General features: G+C 41.9%; 1 protein-coding gene across 2 annotated transcripts in view; it reads left to right on the forward strand.

Moving 5' to 3' along the window:
• LOC308289018 (ras-specific guanine nucleotide-releasing factor 1-like) overlaps window positions 1-22,205 on the forward strand; it is a gene marked incomplete at both ends in the record, with an annotated part of 57,216 nt that overhangs the window by 9,872 nt on the left and 25,139 nt on the right. The window contains 9 exons of one of the 2 annotated variants that reach the window (XM_080730527.1): window positions 5,077-5,169; window positions 5,575-5,828; window positions 8,711-8,790; window positions 9,656-9,849; window positions 10,866-10,975; window positions 11,353-11,471; window positions 12,444-12,604; window positions 18,701-18,806; window positions 19,801-19,943. In XM_080730527.1, coding sequence (XP_080586653.1) covers window positions 5,077-5,169; window positions 5,575-5,828; window positions 8,711-8,790; window positions 9,656-9,849; window positions 10,866-10,975; window positions 11,353-11,471; window positions 12,444-12,604; window positions 18,701-18,806; window positions 19,801-19,943 — 1,260 coding nt within the window. The remainder of the gene's footprint in view (window positions 1-5,076; window positions 5,170-5,574; window positions 5,829-8,710; window positions 8,791-9,655; window positions 9,850-10,865; window positions 10,976-11,352; window positions 11,472-12,443; window positions 12,605-18,700; window positions 18,807-19,800; window positions 19,944-22,205) is intronic. The other variant, XM_080730528.1, reaches the window with a different exon arrangement.

Below are 22,205 nucleotides of genomic sequence, written 5' to 3' on the forward strand. Positions count from 1 at the left end.
TTTTTGTATTTCAACAACAAGGCAATTCAATGTAAGTAAGCCTTCCATAGGGCCACCAATCTATCTCCTCTGTATCGTGATGTACAAATGCACCCTCCAGACATGATGTCGCAGGGACTACGCTCCAATCCAACCCTTTATGCTGAGTGCCAAGCAGGGAGGCATTAGCGCGTGCACACACACACACACACACACACACACACACACACACACACACACACACACACACACACACACACACACACACACACACACACACACACATGTTGCACATACTATATATTAATGACATTTGTAAGGTATCAAATATTCTAAAATATGTTGTATTTGCGGATGACACCAACATCTTTTGCGCTGGGGAGAACCTGCAACAGCTGTTGGAGGATGTCTCTGTTGAACTTGGCAAACTAAAACGGTGGTTTGATTTAAACAAATTATCTCTTAATCTGAAAAAAACAAAATGTATGATCTTTGGTAATAAAATTATACCGGAGAATACTTTGGTTGAGTTGAAAATTGATGATGTTAAATTGGAAAGAGTTTATGAGAACATGTTTTTGGGAGTGATAATTGATCATAAATTGAATTGGAAACCACACATAAAGTATGTCAGGTCTAAAGTGGCAAGAAGTGTTGGTGTCCTAGGTAAAACAAGGGAAGTTTTAAATTATAAGTCACTGCTTACTCTGTACCATACTCTAATATTACCATATCTGTCCTATTGTGTGGAGGTGTGGGGAAATACCTATAGTAGTAACCTTCTACCATTATCCATAATACAAAAAAGAGCAATAAGATTTGTACATAAGGTAGGTTTTTATGACCATACAAATGAGCTGTTTCTGAGGTCTGGTACAATGAAGTTTGTTGATTTGGTTGAGTTTAAAACTGCTCAACTAATGTTTAAGGTAAGAAATAAGATACTTCCTGGGAACATTCTGAAAATGTTCAGGGATAGAGAGGGGGGTTATGAGTTAAGGTGGGAAAGAAATTTTAAACAAGCCTGGGCTACGACCACAAGAAAAAGTATGTGCATTTCTGTTTGTGGGGTTAAGATTTGGAATGGATTGACAGAGGAGATTAAACAAATTAACAATATGGTACAATTTAAAAAAGGCTAAAATTCAACATCCTGAGTAAATACAGTATTACATAGTTATTATATTCTATTATAACAGTTTTATTGTCTATTACAGTATGACATAGCTAAATGGTACATTACTATAGTATAACATAGTTAATATTATATTCAACTAACTTATTTTAATGGTATATTGCAGAGACTACATGTTATTATAGGGATCCAAGCAGATCCCTATGACATCATGCTTTGTTTTGAGATGTTTGTTTTTTGTTTTGATTACTTTTTAAACATTATTGTAACTAAGGAGGATACGTATTTAGGATAGGCAGATTTGTAAAATGTATCACACTGTGAAAGATGATCAAATAAACTAAACTAAACTAAACTAAACACACACACACGCACGCACGCACGCACGCACGCACGCACGCACGCACGCACGCACACACACACACACACACACACACACACACACACACACACACACCAGTGTTCACTAGTCCCTCCCTAACATTTTAGTTTAGTTTTTATTTGTTGACAAAATTGTCAGTTCACTTAGTCGTGGTTTTAGTTATCATTGCTTAGTTTTTATTTATTGACGAACTTGTCACTATCTTTAGTCTTAGTTTTAGTCATCAGCTTAGTTCTTATCTAGTTTTTTATCTAGTTTTTGGAGCTGTGTGAAGCACAGGCTCCCTATACGTGGCTGTGTGGGTCTGTGTGTGTGTGTGTGTGTCTGTGTGTGTGTGTGTCTGTGTGTATGTAGCCTGAACTTCCTAAACTTCGGCACGCCACTAGTCCCACAGTTTTGCCACCACACACTCGCGCCATATGTCAAATCGACCGGCTTACTCGGGAATCGTGGGCTATTACTTTTCTAAGAGAAAGGTTCTATAGTTTAATTGATATTAATTTATTAGTGAATTAATTTTCCCCATTGACTTATAATGGGAATTGCAAAAACTCACATTCAATTATTTGTCTCTCGCAAACCATAGGGGCTAGAGTTTCAAGACTTGGAGAGGAGGTTCATAATGATTTCAAGGATTAAATAAAAAATAATTGTGTCATTTGGCCGCATGGTGGCGCCATAACACCCCACTTTACGTTTTGGCCTGTAACTCTTGAACCGTAGGTCGGAAAATTAAAAATATTTTTTCCCTGGATTCCTTGGGTCATGACGCATCTCCCCATATAGGCCACGCCCATTTGCGCCATGATAGATTTTCCGCCATCTTGAATTTTCTCCAAAACACACTTTTTGCTCCTTTTCCTACATATTTTCTTCAAATGTCACAAAAATCGGTACACATGATCCACACACACACACACACACACACACACACACACACACACACACACACACACAGCTCCACTTCACACGGGTGTGATTTTTTATTTAGTTTTCGGTAGTCGACTAACATCTTTCGTCTTAGTTTTAGTCAACGAAATTAACACTAATTGTTGTGTTCGTGATTTGATGCATTTTGTTAAAAACAGACCAATCCTGCAAACTTTGGAAGCCGATCAGGATGGAATATGGAAAATTGGACAGATCCATGTCGATCACATGACCATAGAGATACTGTTTACCGATTTGGAGATTTGAGTGATTTTTTTGACAAAATCTGTTGGAGTACTGTCCAAAAATGTGTTTTGCAAAAATCTGCCTCTTGGTGGTGGTAGAACAGGCCCATGTGAAAAAATCTGAATTGGTATCCAAGGAGTGTGTGTGCACAGTTTGGCAGCGACCGGGCCGACGGTGCTGGAGATTAGCTGGCATGGACGCACGCACGGATGGACGGACAGACGCACAGACAAGGTGCAAAACATAGTCTCCCCGTGACTTTTGGCCGGGCGGAGACAATTACAATGCAGAAGAATAAGTAAATAAATAACTCTCTCAATATGAATCTCAATAAAAGGCAGAGAGACGGATGATCAAGCGTGATTCAGACTGTGCCGTACCATGGTGTCATGTGCCAAAAATAGACGATCTTCAAGCCTGCTATTTTCGGTACACAACATGCGAGCGCCGGCTGGGCGGCTTCAGGACGACCTCGTTGAACATGTCTGAGTGTCTTTCAGTCCATCCCAGATCAAACACACATCTCTTTATTGTGCTAATAGGCTGTTTCCATTTGAATCCATGTTTTCAATATGCATGAAACAGCTCCCATTGTACTCCATGCTGCCACCTTCACCTGAATATCGTCTTTACGGAAACCTTGAATATACGGAAACCTTGTAAGCTCAAAACCATTTTTAATGATTATTTAAAACATTATATAAAACAGTGAAAATAGCCTATCTTGTATGATGAAGTTGGTCATGGTCACCCGACTCTGCTTTTTCAGAATAGAGGGTATGCGTGTGACATCACTGTTGTTGGAAGTTATGTGGGAACGCCTACTGAGTGGCAAAAAACTAATTTCTGCCATTGACAGCCCATACATCCAAACATAAAAGTCCTTTCTGATTGTATTAAACTAAGTTAAACTCACCAACATTGCAGCTGTACTGAAAGCTTGAATTATCCTCTTTCTATCTGCAAAGTCTTTGTTTCATAAAAATCCACCATAGACATGTTATGAGCTACTTTCTGTCAAGGCATTCTGTGCAGGGGATTATTTTTCCAAGTGTCAGAGTTTGGAAGCGCTCGTTTTCAACAACACGACATCCTGCTGCCTCCTGCATTATGTGCAATTTAGAAACAGGTGGTACGCAGGGGGCGCGTGGTGATTCTCCAATGGCCTTAATGTCCGAGAGAGAGAGTGAGAGGAGAAAGAGATACATTTTCAAGCTCTCACTGAAACTATATATAACATGCCACTGTTCAACTATGAGATCGGAGAGACAGACAGACACACACAGCCTTTTAATAATGTTTATATTATTGGAATCTGCTCCAAAATAATTAAGTACATCACCAGCAAAAAGCGCAAATCTAGGTTAAATACCAATTAACTCCCCAGCACGCATTAAGTGACCTGCTCCGCTCTCCTCAATGTTACATTGCAATCAAAGCACTAACATAAACTTTGCACCGTAACAACTTTTTAGAGTAATGAATGATGCTGCTCATGCTTATGCTCATGCTGGGCTGGAGGGAGAAGCAAGCAGCAGACAGACAGACAGACAGACAGCCTGCTGCCGCTGAATGCACTCGCTCTCAGCCTGGTGCGTGCACTGTGGGTCATCGTGACCACTGACCACATGTGTGACAGTGACAGTCGGGCTCCTCAAATCACCCATGGTAATTCTTAATTTGCTTATTTTACTTGTTAAAAGCAACATTTTATTATAAAGCCTAAATATAAATATGATTAAGCCTGTGCATTCTCCATGTTTCCACCTCAAAATGCTGGATTATAATTCTGGACCGGACCGCTCTCTCTCGCTCTCTCTCGCTCTCTCGGATTTTCAGGCCATCGGAATATCGAGATTTAGCCGTACGCAGGACCGTTGAATGATTTGCAACTAGCACTTCCAAACTCCAATGCTCCATGCTGCTCAATGTTTTGCCACTCAGTCTAGATTAGGAGGGCGGGTCCCAGTGGACGTGCATACCCTCTATTGAGGCAAATAACAAATGGTCAATTGTGCATTAGCGCCTTTTTCCAAATGATGTACAATGTGCATTACGCTCACCTATACATCCACACACCCTTGGCGATGACAGAGGAAACCATGCAAGGCACCACACTGCTCAGCGGGGGCAGTTCAGTGTCTTGCTCAAGGACACGTGAGAGTCGTGAGACAGAGGGAGCAGAGGGAGCTGAGGATCAAACTGGGAACCTTACGATTCCCAAGCAGCGACATACAGTAGGCTACATAGACATTGACAAAAAAAAATACAAAAAATGTAATACAACAAAACAAAACAGTGAAAAAAGAAGACTGACTGACTGACTGACTGAAATAATGAAAGAATGAATCTGAAAATGAAAGAATGAATGAATGAATGATCTTTCTTGCTCTTTTTGTGTCAGATTGCTGGACTGCTAAAGGACAATGAGAAGATCCAGTCCAGCCCGGAGGTCCCACCCAGTGATGACGACACAGAGCTCAAGAAGATCAAAAAGGTCAGCTCCGCTGGAAAGTGGAAAAGGGCTGAAGCTATCCATTTTCTTCTTGCCGAATGGTCTATTGATTTTTCCGATAGTAGTTTGTGAAACCAATAGAGTACGTTTTTTTTAACCGTCTAAACCATTTGGCTTCATTTGTACACTGTCAGAGTTAAGGGGAGACCTTGACATTTTAAAGTTTGAGAACTACTGATTTAGACCAAAATGCAGGTTTAAATGGATTCTGCAATGAATCTCTGTATTAACAATTCAACAGGATGTTTTTATAAGGCTCCCTCATTGTATTACGATATACTGTATATACGATATCTCTGAAAAGGCGTACTGTGGAGACATTGTATCGTCTTAACGATATTTATCACATGGCCCACCCCTATCTGATCTGATTCGATGTGACCTCAGGTCCAGAGCTTCCTGCGTGGCTGGATCTGCCGCAGGAAGTGGAAGACCATCATCCAGGACTACATCCGCTCTCCTCACGCAGAGAGCATGAGGAAGAGGAACCAGGTGGTGTTCAGCATGCTGGAGGCCGAGGCGGAGTACGTCCAGCAGCTCCACATCCTGGTCAACAACTTCCTGCGGCCGCTGCGCATGGCCGCCAGCTCCAAGAAACCATCCGTCACCCACGACGATGTCAGCAGCATCTTCCTCAACAGGTGACCTGCCGGCAAAACAGACAAACTATTTATTGTACTTCCTACGTGGGTCTAAGATTATAAATGATGTCACCAAAGTTTAACCCATTTAGGCCTAGAATTGTTTTATGCTTTAACTATTGAAAAATAGCAGATATACATGCCCACTGCGAGCTTGTAGATCTGCTATTTTTGAAAAAAACTTCAGGGGGGGGGGGGGGGGGGGTCCCTGAAATGACATATTTTGAGATGGAGGTCCGTGGCCATGTAATTTTGGGGGTCCTTCACATGAAAAAGTTTGAGAACCACTTATTTAGAGGAAGGATTTAAATATTTTTTTATAGAATCGAGTCAAACATCTTCAAAGACAAATGTTCACGATTTTTTAAAAATAGCAGATCTACTGTACAAGCTCACGGCGCGGCACTTGGTGCCACGCTGTGAGCTTGTAGATCTGCTGTTTTTTAATAGTGAAAGCATAAAATAATGGTTAAAATGGTTCAAATCTAAAGTAACACAGATTTGCGTTCAGGTCTAATTGTGTAATGAGATGAATACGTGATGGATTGCTAAGGAAGCACCTTGGGTAATGGGGTAACATTGCATTTTTATTTTGAGAGCGTAGATACAAAATACATACGCATTGTTATACTACACATACTGAAGCTGCTAGATATTCTGGTAAATTATTATGACTAGCCCTTACCCGTTCAAAGATATGAGCTCCAAAATGATGTGCAGTGTGTGGGTTATGGGATGTGCACTGTGCACACAGTATATGAGGGATGGAAAGTAACTTTAACTGGTGCTTGCATGATGTAGGAGCATCAATGTAAGAAACCCGTAAGAAACCCCCCCCCCCCCAGCCCGCCCGCCCACCCGCCTGCACACACACCCGCCTGCCTGCACGCACGCACACACACACACACACACACACACACACACACACACACACACACACACACACACACACACACACACAGAGCTGGTTAAACATTTTGCCTCATGCTAGATGCAGAATAGATGTGCCTCATGCTAGATGCAGAATAGATAGTAGATACACCATAAAAATGCTAATATACAGCATATGATTTGTGAAAGTGACAAACGGGCTTCACAGTTATGTCAGGTGTGTTCATATGCTAATGGTGATGCGATTTCAGATCAATTGCTCCAGCCACTGAGGAGAAACGCTGTTTCAGACAGACACTCACTCACTCAGACATTCGCAAAATTATAGTATACTATAGATAATGAATATTAATGATTATGGTCAAATGTGTTTTACAGATTATGAAAGTGCAGATTGTAACTCTCAAATGAAATCTGAAAGTATTTTAGATTTTTTTTTTTTTTTTGTAATGTTGGTATACATCTTCAAGCAGAGAAAGCGGTGCTCAATGTCCTTTTTTAACCTTTTATTCTCCATCTTTATTTCACCAGGAATAGTCCCAAACATCTTTTGCAAACCTCCACTAACAGAGCTCGGCTGAAGGACAAATTATAAATACTAGTCCTTACTCTTACCCGTTCGAAGTTTTGTGCAGAGTTTGGGTTACACGCTGTGGAAAGTAACTTTGCACAGTTACGCGCGCACGAGTCGTCGCCGTATCGTGGTCCGAAGACGAGCACACGGGCACGCACGCGGGTGCGCTCGGACCCGCCTGTGTTCTTCTGCGTAACCGTGACAACAGACCCCATGGGCACGGCTTGCGACCAAACATGCATGCGCACGTTGTGCCCATGTCACCTTGAGGCTTATTCTATCTGCCGTCACAGATTAGTCTTTTATTAAAGACTAAATCCAAAGGGAACTGAAACTAATTAGATTATGTTACTTATCTAGTGGATTGCATTTCTGGTTCGAATTTTGACGACTTAAAACCTATCTACAGTATGTTAAATGTATCGAGCACCCCGCCTTTTTTCCCTCTACAGTGAGTACACCAAATCTATCCGCTGAAAATAGGCAATATACAAGCTTTACAACACTTACTACTAGGGTTCAAGTTGTCCAGTGGTTCTCAAACATTTTCATGTCAATGAACCCCAAAGTGATACGATTTTGGCTGTGGACCCCCACTTGAACAGATTTTGTGCCAGGGACCCCATAAGAGATGATCTTTCGATCTAATTCTATAAGGTTATGGTAGATGAGTGATCTTAAAGGAATAGTTCACCCACAAAATTACTTTTTTTTCCTATCAATTACTCACCCCATGGAGACTTGAGTTCTCCATGGGGAGGAGGTGGTGGGGGAGGTCCCCGTACGCAACTTTGAGAAGCAAGGCCAAGTTCTTTTCGCAGCCCCTGCCAGTCCTGCGGCACCCAGGGCGACAATATTGGTTCATTTATGGCGATGCGATACGATTTGATTCAATGATTTGGTAACTATTTAGCAAAGAAATGACATCTGTGTAAAACGTGTAAAAGATCTATTATTATGGAAGTAAACGCTGTGATTATCTGGCAAATACATGGACATTATATTTCAACGCAAATGGACAAACCCGCACCTTGACATGAACACAGAGATTACACCTATTTATCGATAGACCAAGAGTAGCTATATGGAATGGAAAGGTAATTAGACCCCCCTTTTAAAATTTCCCTCTTAAAATAGCCAAAAACAAGGCACAAATACTTCGTTACCATACAATCAATTATTTGCATTGCCAAACGATTCGATACAGATTACCGCATTTTAAAACGATACGATACAAAGCCAAAACGGTACGATATTTTGCTTTTGCAAACGATATAGTAGATCATTGCAAATTAAAATCGATTTTTCGATTCCATTACTATATCATTACACCCCTAACTGGATTACATTATGGAAGTAACTGTAAATGTGGAGATGGTCAAAGACTGAGCAGCATCTCCACCTGTTTGTGTTGCAGTGAAACCATCATGTTCCTTCACCAGATCTTCTACCAGGGCCTGAAGGCCAGGATAGCCAGCTGGCCAACACTGGTGCTGGGTAAGAAGACAACGTATTATTCTTAAGCAGCTTAAAAACTTGTAACCACTCAAACCCTATAAATGGTAAATGGTGCATTTAAAGGCGCTTTACATAGATTGTGCATTACATTCACCCATCACACACACATTCATACACTGATGGCAGAGGAAACCACGCATGGCACCAACCTGCTCACCGGGAGCAACTAGGGGGTCAGAGTCTTGCTCAAGGACATTAACTCATGGAGAGCCTGGATTCGAACTGGGAACCATTCGTGCTCTAATGAAGGTTTCTCTATCCCTGAGCTATATGCCTCACCCCCCTATATACTGTATGTTAGCTACGGTACTGTATGTACTGTTAGCTTCCTGATTTATTTGTCATTGCTGTTTTTCTACCCTTAACTTTATAGCTGCCGTTGACATGTCAGCTCGTCAATGAAATGGTTAATACGACGGGTCAACTCGTCACTCTTACTGTAAATAAAGTAACACTGTTATGACTGGTCTTGGCTGTCCATTCGGCATCTGTGATGTCCGCGATTTGTTTACAACGCACGCTGGGCGTGCACGCGAAGTGAAGCTCCTCCATTAGAAATCCATTGATCTTCCCATAAAGAAGAGACTTCATTTACTTGAAAAAAGGCATTTTTATCCCAAGGCTGGCATGTTTACAGCTCAATCTGCTATCGCATGACACCCTCTCGTCTACACACTGTCATGTGACTAGATGGGGTAAACGTTGAGGAAAAAAAAGTGAAAAGAAATCGGCGCAAATTTATCCCTTCAAAGTAAGGGGCAGCAAAAGTGTTAATATACAGTTGATATGAATAAATTATCGTTATTAAAGAAAACATTTCACTACAAATTCTGCTCTTGTGCAGCCGACCTGTTCGACATCTTGCTGCCCATGCTGAACATCTACCAGGAGTTTGTGAGGAACCACCAGTACAGCCTGCAGATCCTGGCTCACTGCAAGCAGAACCGAGACTTTGACAAACTGCTCAAGCAGTACGAGGCCAAGCCTGACTGTGAGGAGCGGACGCTGGAGACCTTCCTCACCTACCCCATGTTCCAGGTAACAACATACTATACAACATACTGTAACATCATACTGTACCTGATCTATTGCAGTGCTTCTCAACCTGGGCGTCCCCAGATGATTAACTTAATGTGAAACATTGTTTTCTCACTCAACAGTAAACAAACCAACGTAAAGTCTTAAGTGTATAGAGGGTATCTGCACATTGCTAAAGTGACAATTTAAGGACTTTTTAATACATCTAAAATTACAAATTAAACATTGGCCGAAATTGTGACAATAGCCGATCTACATGCTCACAACGTAGAGCGTTGTGAGCATGTAGATCGGCTATTTCCACAATAGAACTGTGTTCTGTGTGAACTGTGTTCCTCAACTCTTAGTGCTCGTCAGGGTGGGGGGGCCCCAGTTTAAATATCATTATTTGGGGGGCGCGGCAGGAAAGCAACCAGTGAGACACAGAGTGATTAGATGGAAAGTGTGCCATCTTAAAATAAGCCTTTAGTGAGGACCAACTATTTGAAAATAAGGTTGAAGATGCGTGAAATGCTCCTTTAAGGCAAATATATGATGATGATGTATTGTGAATTGTGATATATCATATGATACAACTAGTGATGGGCAATCCCGTACATTTCAGTGAACGAATCATTTCTTTTAACGCTCACGGTAATGATCCGTTCAAAAGATTTGTTCACGTTCACCGTTCATAGCGCGATCATCCCTTGAAAAACACTATCGCAGGAGCGTTTTTATTACGTCGCGAGTACAGCCTACCCTCCTGTCCTGTGTGCCGGGGGCTATTAGGGGGAGGGGGCGGGGGGAGTGAACGAAAGTGTGAACGACACATTTCAGGGATTTGAACGAATCGTTCACGAGTAATGATTCGATTCTCATGAACGAATCACTCATGAACAACACATCACTATATACAACCTCTCTGTCTGTCTGTCTGTCTGTCTGTCTGTCTCTCTCTCTCTCTCTCTCTCTCTCTCTCTCTCTCTCTCTCTCTCTCTCTCTCTATCTCCCTTCGTTTGTGTTTGTTTTGTTAGATTCCTCGTTACATCTTGACGCTACATGAGCTGCTTGCTCACACGCCCCATGAACACGTAGAAAGAAACAGTCTGGAGTACGCCAAGTCCAAACTGGAGGAGCTCTCCAGGTAAACCAATCAATTCAACTCACTCAAATCACTTATATAGGGGGTTATATGTAGAGGGCTATAATAGTGAACTCATCAACCAAATTAAAAACATTTTGCAGGGTTTGCGATAGTGACCATAGGTTGTACCCTACTTTTTATGATTCATTTTGGGGTAAATGTTTTTACACTATATAGGCTTATAGGTTATAAGAATGACCACTATACATTCAGACACCGCTACAAATGGCGTAAACACTATATATTTGCTAATATGTTCATTCACGAGACTAGTTTGTTATTTATTCCTCGGCAATGGAAGCAACAAACAAACTGTTCTACATACTCATTTGGTAGTAGTAGAATCGAAAGATAATTCCCGACGTCCTGAATTCCAGAATCATGCACGACGAAGTGAGCGAGACGGAGAACATCCGTAAGAACCTGGCCATCGAGCGGATGATCGTTGAGGGCTGCGAGGTGCTGCTGGACACCAGCCAGACCTTTGTGAGACAAGGTAGGAAAAACTATAGATCAGGGGTCTTCAACAGGGGGTCCGGGACCCCTAGGGGTCCTCGAGAGTTACTACAGGGGGTCCTCCAAATTGTTGTGTGATAGAAACCTATTTCTCCTTTTTTATATTAACCACTTGAACCCTAGCATCCATATTCTGAGAACTTTAGCCAAAAATAACAGATCTACAAGCTCACAACGCCTCGCAGCTGTGAGCTTGTAGATCGGCTATTTTCGGCAAAGAGCTTTGGTGTAGAGGGGAAAAAGAGCAGACGAAGTACAGTGAAAGGTCAAGTTTATTACTTATTGATGGTTCAAGTGGTTAAATATCTGAAAATACATTTGTTTTTTTAAATGTTTTTCCAATTCTAGTTTTATGAGGGGTGTCGCACCAAATTCTGGGCCCTGGGTACAAGGATTGACTGCGGGCCCCCCATGAATGTTCTTCATAGGGGGAGGGAGGTTAACCCATTTTGGGAACGCATTAGTTTCTGCTTTAACTATTGAAAAATAGCAGATATACAAGCTCACTGCCACGCTGCGTGCTTGTAGATCTGCTATTTTCTTAAATCCTGAAAATTTGTCGCAAAAAGTCTTTGAATATTTCAAATCCTAAGGTTTTTTGAAAATCCTATGTTTCTATGTCGGTGGTGCTCAAACCTTTTCATGTCAAGGACCCCCAACATGATATGTATTTGACCACGGACCCCCATCTCAAAATATTTCATTCCAGGGACCCCCCCAGAAACAAAATTTGAGTCACAAAAATTTGCTTAAAAATTCAAAGATGTGCACACATTTTCACGACTTTACAAAAATGGCAGATCTACAAGCTTGCAGCGCGGCACTCGGTGCCGCGCTGTGAGCTTGTATATCTGCTATTTTTCAATAGCTAAAGTATAAAATAATTAAGGCCTTAGTAACTCATCAGTCCCACTTTTCCCCCCCTTGTGACGCCCCTGACCCTGGCCTGCAGGCTCCCTGATCCAGGTTCCTATGAGTGAGAAGGGGAAGATCACGCGAGGCCGACTGGGCTCTCTGTCTCTGAAGAAGGAAGGAGAGAGACAGTGTTTCCTCTTCTCCAAACATCTCATCATCTGCACCAGGGGCTCCGGGGGGAAACTACACATTACCAAGGTACACTTGGCCTCCTTTACGTCACTTTACCTCATTTGTTAATTTGAGAGGGACAATATAATATTTATGAAAATGTTTTGAACAATGCATTCAAAATACAGGTCTTATGACATCAAATTTACATTATTATTATTATTATTATTATTATTATTATTTTCATGTTTCCTGACCTCAATTACACCAAAAAAACCTGACCTTTCAACATTCAGTGGTTTTTCTGTAATCTGTAGTTTTTTTAATTACTAGTCTCAGAAAAGTGAGTTAATTTGCCTCTGGACGTACGCATTATCATCCAGGGGAGGGTGTGGTTGTAGGGGGGGTGAACTCAACAATCAAAAGTGGTGAATGGTAAATGGTGCATTGGACCGATGCAAACACCATGTAAAGTAACAGCAAAGGTGATACGCATAAAAAAAAGAATGATATTTGATGTCATTTGACCTTTAGGAAGCTGTGTAATTATACGAGGAGTTAGCAAAAATGCTAATATTCATCCCCAGTCCCATTATGGGTAAAAACCATAGATTATCTATCTATAAATGCGACAAATCTCTGTCTGTTTGTTTGTAATCCGCGTATCTCGAGAACCGTTCGTCCCACCGGCTTCAGATTCGGCACGCGCTATCCCCGCCGCCGCGCGGAGTGCAGTGCCGGGCCTCGACCCGACCCGACTCGCGGTTTTCCGAAACCGGCGCGAAACGTTTGGAATCTCCTTACGCGGAGCTGATTGTTGACATCAGGCTGTTCCTGAGGAAATCGGCACAATCGCTGACTCATTGTGACATCACTTCATAAAAGGCTCTGACATCACGTACGCCAGGAGTCAACAAAAAATCTCTGTGAATGTGTATGTATGTATGTGAATCTCGAGAACCGTTCTTCCCACCGGCACGCGCGTTCTCCAGATATGGGCATAAAATGAATCCCCGAATGCGGAGCTGATGTCTGACATCAGAGTTTTCCGCAACCGGTACTGTGTGTGCAGAGATCTCCATATATGGGCATAAGGGGACAATGGCAAACAGATGGTCAAAACGGGTCCTATGACAACAGGTATATTGGGGTTTGCATTAAAGGGTGGGGACAAAGGCTAACAGAAGGCAAACAGATGGTCAAAACGGGTCCTATGACAACAGGTATATTGGGGTTTGCATTAAAGGGTGGGGACAAAGGCTAACAGATGGTCAAAACGGGTCCTATGACAACAGGTATATTGGGGTTTGCATTAAAGGGTGGGGCATTCATGGGGTCCGCTCCAAAAAAGAAAATAAAAGAGACAAAGACAAACATAAGACAAGCGACAAAGCGTGGGACTGGGAGGATGACTTGAATGATGCAGATTTAAGCAGGCTGTGTATTCTGCTTAAAGAAGAAACAAACAAAAAGCGACAGAGATCTCATATATGGGCATAAAGAAACAAACAAAAAGCGACAGAGATCTCATATATGGGCATAAAATGGACGCAGATAAACAGATATCTCCATATACGGGCATAAAGGGACACAGACAGACAGATACAGAGATCTCAAACAAACAAAAAGCGACAGAGATCTCATATATGGGCATAAAATGGACGCAGATAAACAGATATCTCCATATACGGGCATAAAGGGACACAGACAGACAGATACAGAGATCTCCATATATGGGCATAAAATGGACGCAAATAGACAGATATCTCCATATATGGGCATATGGGCATAAAATGGACCCAGAATAAACGTTTGGAATCTCCTTACGCGGAGCTGATTGTTGACATCAGGCTGTTCCTGAGGAAATCGGCACAATCGCTGACTCATTGTGACATCACTTCATAAAAGGCTCTGACATCACGTACGCCAGGAGTCAACAAAAAATCTCTGTGAATGTGTATGTATGTATGTGAATCTCGAGAACCGTTCTTCCCACCGGCACGCGCGTTCTCCAGATATGGGCATAAAATGAATCCCCGAATGCGGAGCTGATGTCTGACATCAGAGTTTTCCGCAACCGGTACTGTGTGTGCAGAGATCTCCATATATGGGCATAAGGGGACAATGGCAAACAGATGGTCAAAACGGGTCCTATGACAACAGGTATATTGGGGTTTGCATTAAAGGGTGGGGACAAAGGCTAACAGAAGGCAAACAGATGGTCAAAACGGGTCCTATGACAACAGGTATATTGGGGTTTGCATTAAAGGGTGGGGACAAAGGCTAACAGATGGTCAAAACGGGTCCTATGACAACAGGTATATTGGGGTTTGCATTAAAGGGTGGGGCATTCATGGGGTCCGCTCCAAAAAAGAAAATAAAAGAGACAAAGACAAACATAAGACAAGCGACAAAGCGTGGGACTGGGAGGATGACTTGAATGATGCAGATTTAAGCAGGCTGTGTATTCTGCTTAAAGAAGAAACAAACAAAAAGCGACAGAGATCTCATATATGGGCATAAAGAAACAAACAAAAAGCGACAGAGATCTCATATATGGGCATAAAATGGACGCAGATAAACAGATATCTCCATATACGGGCATAAAGGGACACAGACAGACAGATACAGAGATCTCCATATATGGGCATAAAATGGACGCAAATAGACAGATATCTCCATATATGGGCATATGGGCATAAAATGGACCCAGAACTATATCTGCAGTGATCTCCATATATGGACATAAAATGGACGCCGACAGACAGACAGATACAGATATCTCCATATATGGGCATAAATGGACACAGGCAGACAGATGGTCAAAACGGGTCCTATGACAACAGGTATAATGGGGTTTGCATTAAAGGGCGGGGCATTCATTCCCTATTTACATCGTTCCCGAGTTGGCCAGGTCGCCGACTAGACGCTGGGCCGCCCGAAGCAGCTTCTAGTATATAAAATAGAGGAAGCACAGCCCCGCCCCCAGCTATTCATTTCAATGCAAGTTGCTCAGTGGCGTTTTGAAGCACCCGGAAGAAGCAGAATCCCGGAGCATTGTGGGGGAAATTGGCTCATCTGGATGAGCCAAATTTTGTTACGTCGAGACGTAATTAGGTCACCAACATCACAAACGTCGAACGATGTCCATTGAAACCCCATGGTAGACCCCAGCGGCCCGCTCTTTCACTTGTGCATGTATTTTGTATACTTGTGCAAAGCTCGATATTTTACAAGCCGTTCTGGGGGCTTGGTAAAAATGCATGCTACATTTCCTCAAAATATGGAATGACCTACCAAAAGACATGAGGTTCTCCACTCCTCTCCCGAACTCCAAACTAACCTAAAATAAGTTCTGTCCACCAAATACAAGTGAACACAGTTTAACTCCTCAAACACCTTCATTGTAGGATTATGCCCCCCCCCGTGTTGTGTTGTGTTGTGTTGTGGTGTGTGTCAGGGGTCTTCAACGTTTTCAGGCCAAGGACCCCTTAGTTGAGAGAGAGATGAAGCAACAACCTTTTCAGAGATTCCATATAGTTTCATTGTTTGACAGCACTATCCTCAGTATATATTGGATTCATGTCAATTTCAGATATTTAACAACTTGAACCGTCAATACTTATAATTAACTTGACCTATCTATCACTATGTACTTAGTCTGCTCTTTTTCCCCTCTACACCAAACCTCTTTGTAGATCGGCAATTTTTGGCTAAAGTTCTTGGAATATGGACGCTAGGGTTCAAGTGGTTCATATAAAAAAAGAGACAACTATTTTCAATCACACAAAGATTTGGAGGACCCCCTGTAGTACCTCTGAGGACCCCCTAGGGGTCCCGGACCCCCTGATGAAGACCCCTGTTGTATGTATTACTGATGAATTGTGTACAATGGATCACAATGGAAACAAGCCCCCAGGGCTTTTTGTGTTATCCTTTTAGCATTACCTGATTGACTGCACATCCTGTACTTTTAATAATCATCGTGTTAAATAATGTATTCAATCAATCAAAGCAAGCGGTTGGTCTCAGTGTCAAACATTCTGACGTTGGACTCCCTCTGATCCCCTCGGCCGCCAAGCGCACACATAATTGTCCCGATGGCGGTGGCAAGCTGACCTGATGAAACAGGTGGTGGAGTGCCTCTGGTGTTAATTAAGGAGCTGACCGTTGTGGTGGTCCAACTGAGAGATGTCATTAGTGCGTCCAGTCAGCAGTGGTGGGAAAGGTGTTCCTTACTTAAGTAAAAGTATCAATATTGCAATATAGAAATATTCCGTTACAAGTAAAAGTCTGGAATACAAAATGTAATTGAGTAAAAGTACCAAAATATCGGTACCAAAAATGAAAGTACAAAATGTTTGAAAATAGCAGATCTACAAGCTCACAACACGTCACTCACGATGCGACGCGGTGTGAGCTTGTAGATCGGCTATTTTCAAATAGCCTAGGTATAACATAGGGCTAAAGTGGTTAATTTGTGTTTTAGAATATTATAATGTATATCTGCAAAGTAACTATAGTAACTAAAGTTTTCAAATAAATGTAGTGAACCAGCGACCTACTGCCAAAGCCTTATGTGGTGTGCGCTCGGACCAGTAGGACAGTGGGCACTTAAGTGAACATTTTAAACTCAAATGTTTGGTTCTGGGTGTCCCTGGAACACATCTGTGCTATGTCTCCGTTAACAGTAACCTCCAAATGAATACACCTTGTGCTTCTCAACAGCAGCATAACAGAATGGCCTTGATGCTCCATTCACAGCCAGCAGAACCTTTATCACACAGTAGATCAAAGTGGATTTGTAAATATTGCTTACAATTCTAAAGTGTGTGCCATGATTTGTACTACTAATTCAGTGCCACGTATGCCACACAATCAAAGTTTAACAAATCCACAAAGCCGATGAGTTAGTTTGGCCTATCAAGGAAGCTGATTACTGTTCCCAGCAAGCACGCCAGGACCTGGACCAATTAGTGAGGTCTTGATTGGGGCCAGATCACAGCCCATATGGGGATGATCTTGATGTCATTACCAGGACGTCATATGGACTTTTTTGTTATTGTTTGTAATGTTAGTTGAAATATGAGCATATAAGGTTATATGATGCGAGATCATGCGACATATCTAACTAGTTATGATATTTATCTGGCCTAGAATATCACCTGATTTCAACCAACATAATTCCTGTCAAACAAAAAAGTCCATACGACGTCCTGGTAATGACATCAAGATCATCCCCATATGGGCTGTGATCTGGCCCCAATCGAGACATCACTGATTGGTCCAGGTCCTGACCGTGCTTGCTGGGGTTGATCTCTCTAATATGGTGAATTGAATCCTCTGCGCTACACAGCAGATGGTCTGTCTGTAATGTTGAAAACAATCACACCCAGTGTGAAGTGAGCAGTGCTATTTATGAGTTAAGTTTGACCCATGGGCGAGCCTTTTCTCTGGACAACTGGACAAAGCCAGATGTAGGAGCGGGTGGCTCCTTGCAGGAGCTCCGCTCAAAAACTTCAGGGGAAGTTGTTAAGGCAACTGGATACGTTGGTAAAAATGTATTTGTTTAATGGTTCATTTTAAGACCTGGAACGCATTTTTATGCATTATTACTTTAACCATTATTTTATACTTTAACTATTAAAACATAGCAGATATACAAGCTCACTGCGCAGCACCGAGTGTCGCACTGTGAGCTTGTAGATCTGCTATTTTTTTTAAAATCGTGAACATAACATTTTGTGCAAGTCTTTGAATATTTTTTCCCGATTCTATAAATGTCTTCTAAATCCTTCTTCTAGTCAGTGGTTCTCAAACCTTTTCATGTCAAGGACCCCCAAAACATGTACTGTATTTGGCCACAGACCTCCATCTCAAAATATGTTGCTCCAGGGACCCCCAGAAGCAGAGATTTGAGTTACAAAGGTTTGCTTTGAAAAATATATATTTTAAGATTTGCAGTCTTCAAGATTTAAAACAAATAGTAGATCTACAACCTTGCAGCGCGGCACTTGGTTGCCGCGCTGTGAGCTTCTATATCTGCTATTTCTTTTTTAATAATTAAAGCATAAAATAATGGTGAAAGTGCTTCCAGGTCTTAATTTAAAGGACATGGTTGTGATGACATTGCATGCGAATGTCATTAAGTAGATCTCACAATGACATTACTCCAACTGTCAGGATAACCCAGGGTTTTGTGTACTATGTTTGAACCTTCTACAGAACGGAGTGATATCTCTCATTGACTGTACACTGATGGAGGAGCCAGAGGGGACAGATGATGAGTGTAAGTTCTATGCACAAATCTAACATCCACGAAAGAGATAAAATGACCAACACAAGGACAGGGACATTGTTATTTTTTGTCTGTGGTTATTTATTTCTACCGAAACACATCAAGTCCCCCAGGGTTCTATACTACGTCCTCTCCTCCTTTTTTCCCCTCGACACCAAATCTCTGATTGACTGACTGAGTGACTGACTGACTGACTGACTGACTGACTGACTGAATTTATTTGGTGAGAATAAAAAGAGCACAGCAGCTCAAACACATACAGAAAGATATCACCACTTAAAAACAGCCAACTTAAAGAAACCAGTGCAGGAATTTCAGGGAGGCCATGAAGGCCATGGCTGCCGTTGCCCCTCAGTTTGGCCTTGTGCCCCTCAAACCAATGGCATGCCCTGAGGCCACAGTGTCCTTAATGCCCCAGCAGACTGTACCACTTTCTCTGTTGTCTCTTTTTTTGTCAATATGTAGGCAGTAGACACCGGTGTCTATTTCTTTTCACAAAGATACCAGTGTCTTTTCTTGAGATTCTGAAATCTTAACTCCTCCGAGTCCCCATCTTTAAACCAATCCAGACTTTGATTGGTGCAAGGCTGAGCATGGATCAGATTGTAAATTCCATCATTTATCTATTTCACTGCTGATTAGGATATCATCCCTAATTCAACAAATTCTTTCAATGGAATAAAATCTTGTTTTATTTGATGGTCTTCCTGCCCTGGCATTTGGCCTTTGTGCCCTCAACAAATTGACAACACCAAAGGCCAAGTGGCCTTGCCCCTAAAATGACAAAATTCCAGGCCTGTAAGAAACCCATCAAAAGTACAGGGGAAACAAAAGCAACAACATACTAAACAAAATAGCAGCATGAAAAAGTATAAGCAGCAGCATTACAGTTTACCATCAAACTGATTTACGTATTATTTTTCACCAAATAAACGAACAGGTACATATAAAACAGAAAGATAAATGCTGTGTTTGTGTGTCCCAGCCAAAGCAGCTGGGAGCACTCAGGACGCGGAGCACCTGGACTTCAAGGTGATGGTGGAACCTAAAGAGAGCCAGTCCTACACCATCATCCTGGTGGGCTCCTCCAGACAGGAGAAGTCAGCCTGGACCAGTGACATCAGCCAGGTAATGTATCCTTATATACAAACGAGGAGTTAGCCACGCCCCCGCACGCCCCCTGTACTGTATCCCTCTAACATAGTGCAGCTATGCTCTCTGCTCTCACAGACCCACAGCCCAATTCCCCAAACCATTTCACCCACAGCACCGGCGCCTAACTCTGTCCCCACTAGGGGGAGCACAAATCCTGGATTTTTTTTTTTTTTGCGCCGCAAAGCGGCGCCGCGAAAATCGGTTATTTGCGGTTATAAAGTCGTCTAAAACGACTAAAACGGGTTTCCTTTATTAAGTCATTTTCGGGTGTCTTTGGGGCTTCAGGGGAGGACCTGGATATGTTGCTTGGTGCGCACCTTTTTTTTAATAGGCTCTGACATGACCAAATAAATAGAACACTAGGTCTATGCAAGCCTTTCAGAGCTGCACATTAAATAGTTATCCTATTCAACAGTGCCATTTTTAAAAGCAATGATGAATAGATGGAGAACTATGGCAGATTGTATCAAGATATGCTGCACAGTGCACACCTCGTAGTTGCTCATGCAAGACAATATATAAATAATAGCCTAGTAAAGAGAAAAGACGCCGGCGATGCGTCGTTTGCACCTGATAACTGCACAGCAAGCTCTGCTCCCACTACGTGAAAGCCTTGTGATGCGACATAAACCAGCATGAGAGACACAGACAGAGAGACAGATGAGATGCTCTACTCACATATGTATGCTGCTGCGGAGATTCCGAGAGGTTAACGTGCCGTATTTCCAAAGTGTGTTCTTGTTTAAGTCACAGCATGGTTTAAATATCCTATCGTAAATATGAACTGTGGCTATAATATATTGTTTTTAATCCACGTGGGTCCGTGTTTACTTAGTTACACTAGAGTTTCGAGTGTCATGGCAGCTGGGTTAAGACGGACTTCCTCTAAAATCGGATTTCAAAATAAGAGAAATAAGAGACACTTGTAATGATTAGTCAACACACTACTTTTATTTTTAGGTCTACTTAAAGGACGTACGTGTTAACGTGCAGTAAGTGACGCCAGAGCTAGGGTCTGACGCTAAATAAATAATTAAATAAGTACGCAAAAGCACTTCACGTTGTTTGATCGGCACGCAATATTCCTGCGGGGGGGGGGGGGGGGGGGGGGGGCAGATCTGGGGGAGCTGTTGCTCCCCTTGGCTCCATTGAATAGGCGCCAGTGACCCACAGCTCTATTATTATACCTCTCGCTTTTGACCCGTCGCTATTTCTTGCTTCTCTATACATTATTTTTCCTTCTTTGCCACGATTTTCTGCCTCAGCCGCGAACGGTGCTACGACACATATTCTCTCTCCTGAGAGCTCCATCCTTCTTCCTGAGACGTCAATAACCTATCCTTTGCCTTCACAACCCATGTTGCACTCGCTAATAGTTAGCTAACTGCTAACACCACAAACAAATACATTACATGTGGCTTACTCTGTCCTAAGTTTCCCAATTTATACTCTGCAGTCGCGTTCATATTGCCGTACTTTTCGTGTCATCTGACATCACAAATAACATATGTTAAGAGTCTTAAAATTACATAAATTAAATCAGCATCGAAGGACCGGAAGTAGCGAAGCTGGCCGAACTTCTCGTGTGAAACATTCTGAATACGCATTCTAAGCTATAGTGTTTCTCAAACCTTTAAATTTCAAGGTCTCCCCTTTACTCTGACAGTATACAAATGGAACCAAATGGACCCGTTAGGGTTCATTTGGTTCCATTTGTATACTGTTAGAGTTACAGACTTGTATGGGTAGATTTAGACCCCCATTAAAAGGAACCCACAAAGTCCCTGGAATCCAATTTGAGAACCACTGTCCCAAGAGGTTACAGTGAGCGAGGACCAGCTATGGTGTGTTTTTAGTAGGCGTATAACAGTTACTTGATCTAATTGATTTAGTAAATTTAATTATTCAATTGAAATGTTTTATTTAGTTTTTTCATACAGTTGCTAAAATATGGTAAATATCAGATCTACAGTGAGCTTTTAGATCTGATATTTTCATTATTTGTGCTTGACAACGATTGTACGGTGAAGTATATTCACCATACAATTGGTTAATCAGACTAATCAATTTAGTTAATAAAAAGTAGTAGTAGTTTTAATAAAAAGTTCCAAAAACACACTTAATTATATGATCAATCGAAAAAGTAATCAATAGAATAATTGAAAATCGACAGTTGAAGCTCAAAGCCCAATGCATAAATGTGTCAAGTTCGGCTGGCCAAAAACTACATTAGTA

Source organism: Nannobrachium achirus (assembly GCF_963921795.1).
Source record: "Nannobrachium achirus genome assembly, chromosome: 7".
Lineage (NCBI taxonomy): Eukaryota > Metazoa > Chordata > Actinopteri > Myctophiformes > Myctophidae > Nannobrachium > Nannobrachium achirus.